Consider the following 2,507-nt stretch of genomic DNA (forward strand, 5'->3'; position numbering starts at 1 on the left):
AAAAATCAAACATGTTTGAAATATACATACTCAAAGTCCTGCTTTTTTTTCTCCTTTTTCTTTTTCCCCTTTGACTTTTGAGGTTCCTGTTCCTTGGCAGCACCACCAGCTCCTTCTATTTCTGCAGCCAAGGCATCAAGATCAATGTCATCCTTGGCACTTAAAATGAAAACAAAGACCTAAATGTTACTCAAGAGCAAAATATCATTTACATAAAAAATTTTAAATCATTCTAACCTTTTTCATGCATTAGCAGCACACTGAGAAAAATCATTTGGCAAGTTCTTACATGTCAACACAAGTTATATCTACTTATCAGTCTCCCTGCATCTGCTTCATTGAAGTTTCTGGTTACACTCAAATCAGAAATAGTGATAATAAAAAGCTCCAAGGAAAAAAACAAACAAACAAAAAACTAGGGCTTCACGAAAAGCAAGTTAACTGTTGTAGATACCAAAGTTTTTTGTGTGTCTGGAGTTACTTATAAAATGGAGAGAACTTAAAAAAATAAAAAGTCTTATTTCTTGACTACGAAAAACAACATCTAAGTACTGGGACCCTTGTGAATTTTTACCTGGAATAGCAGAAATTTTAGAGCTGGAAGAAACTTTAGAGATCATCTAGTCTATTCCTTATTTTACCAATGGGAAAACTAAAATGCACAGATTGAATGTCTTGAGAAAAACATGACTACACATTCAAATCTAAATGAATTGGAGGAATGATTCCCTAAATAAAACACATAAAATAACCAAAAATCCAAACCAGACCTGCTCACAAACTTTCCCATTCCTGGTTCCATCTCACATGTCCTCACCTACCAATACTAATTGGAGGAAACTAAGTTCCTGTGAAAACCTACAGAAAACCAAAGAGGTCAGCCAGCCTGATATGTAAAAGTAGAAAGTAGATGAATCCAAATGAATGACACAATAATTTATGCATTTATACAAAAATAACATGCACTTATACAAAGAACATATGCAACATGTCCTCCACAGAAGGATGCCTTGTGTAAAGATGCTTTATTTCAGTAAAGAAAATCTAAAGAGAAATAAATAATTTCTAACTATATGATAAATATAATTAAAAGATTATATAACAAGGCATTGAGGATATACGATTTATCCTCAAAGAACTTAAGTAGGGGTAATAGACAACAAACTAGTAAACCATGAATTGCAAAATGCTAAGTGCCATGAAGCAAAAGAATTTAATGATTTATAGATAGTTGGCCAGAACTGAAATATGTTCCCTTTCATCCACTATTTTAGACATTGAACTGTGGCACTGGTGGTGATTTCCTACACCATCAGATCCAGAATGGGAAAGTCAGAGGTTTCCCAGCAGAGGAACCCAAAGTGAAATACTGAAGGAGTGAAACTTAGCCAAGGGGGTACACATATCAGACACAAAAAGTACAAAACCTAAAAATAAAGTGTGTTGTACCTCAAGATGGTCCACGAAGGGTATATGAACTACCTGAGAAGTTTCTGTGCATTATAGATTTCTTGACCCCACCCAAGATATGAGGAACCAAAAACTGAGGGCGGGAGCTAGGCAGTTCTAGGAATATTTTCAGGTGATTATGGGCCAGATTAGAATACTGCCATTCTTTTTTAATAAGTAATTTGCCTAGGATCACACAAGGAAGACATGGGATTGGAACCCAGGAAACCTGATTCCATAACCAAAGCCCTCAACACTGGTGACATAAATATACATTTCAGAATACTACCTCTGGTATGAGTAGCAGGGCTGAAGGCTGACTAATCAGGAAGCAGAGAGACCAGTTAGGGAGCTTTTGTATGATGAGAAACAATGAGAATCTGACTTGCACCTATTGCAGGCAAAGATGAAGATGTGAATCAGTTACACAAGTATAAAGGGGCTCAAATCAGCAACACTTAAGTGATCAACTGGATGTATGAGGTACTTCAAAAAGTTCATGGAAATACTTGTAGTATCTTTTAATTCTATTTTTCCATGAACTTTTTGAAGTACCCTTATATACAGAAAGAAGCAGGAAGAATCAAGGACAATTTTCAGGTCTCATCAGGTAACCGGAACCTAAGTCTGGTGGTCCAGCATCTCCTAGGAATATCCCGAAAGGCATCTCTGCCAACAATTCACACTACAACAGCTTCTGAGACCTGGTAAGAAAGGAAAGCTGAAGCTTGGCACCTCACCTCCAAAAATTTGCCAGCCCTCACTCTAATTTTCTGCTTCACCAAAATAGCTTAAAAAATCTTCTTGTGGTTGGCTATATTTCTGGAGTATTCATCAACAAACACCTCTGGCATAACAGCATATAGGACAACATGTGTATGCTATTTCAGTCTGAAAAACTTCTTCTGGCTAATAATATAAGACTAACAGTTTTTGATTGTTTATCATATATCAGGCATTGTACTGACCAACCATTACACATACTTTACATCATCACTTAATACTCAACAATTCAATGAAATAAAGCTTAAAGGTGATAATAATTTACAAAAGACCAC

General features: G+C 35.9%; 1 protein-coding gene across 2 annotated transcripts in view; it reads right to left on the reverse strand.

The window, feature by feature from the left end:
• EIF5B (eukaryotic translation initiation factor 5B) overlaps positions 1-2,507 on the reverse strand; it is a 72,635-nt gene that overhangs the window by 47,217 nt on the left and 22,911 nt on the right. For both annotated transcript variants that reach the window (XM_008576819.1, XM_008576818.1), the window contains exon 2: positions 31-159. In XM_008576819.1, coding sequence (XP_008575041.1) covers positions 31-159 — 129 coding nt within the window. The remainder of the gene's footprint in view (positions 1-30; positions 160-2,507) is intronic.

This window comes from Galeopterus variegatus, unplaced genomic scaffold, assembly GCF_000696425.1.
Source record: "Galeopterus variegatus unplaced genomic scaffold, G_variegatus-3.0.2 Scaffold1410, whole genome shotgun sequence".
Lineage (NCBI taxonomy): Eukaryota > Metazoa > Chordata > Mammalia > Dermoptera > Cynocephalidae > Galeopterus > Galeopterus variegatus.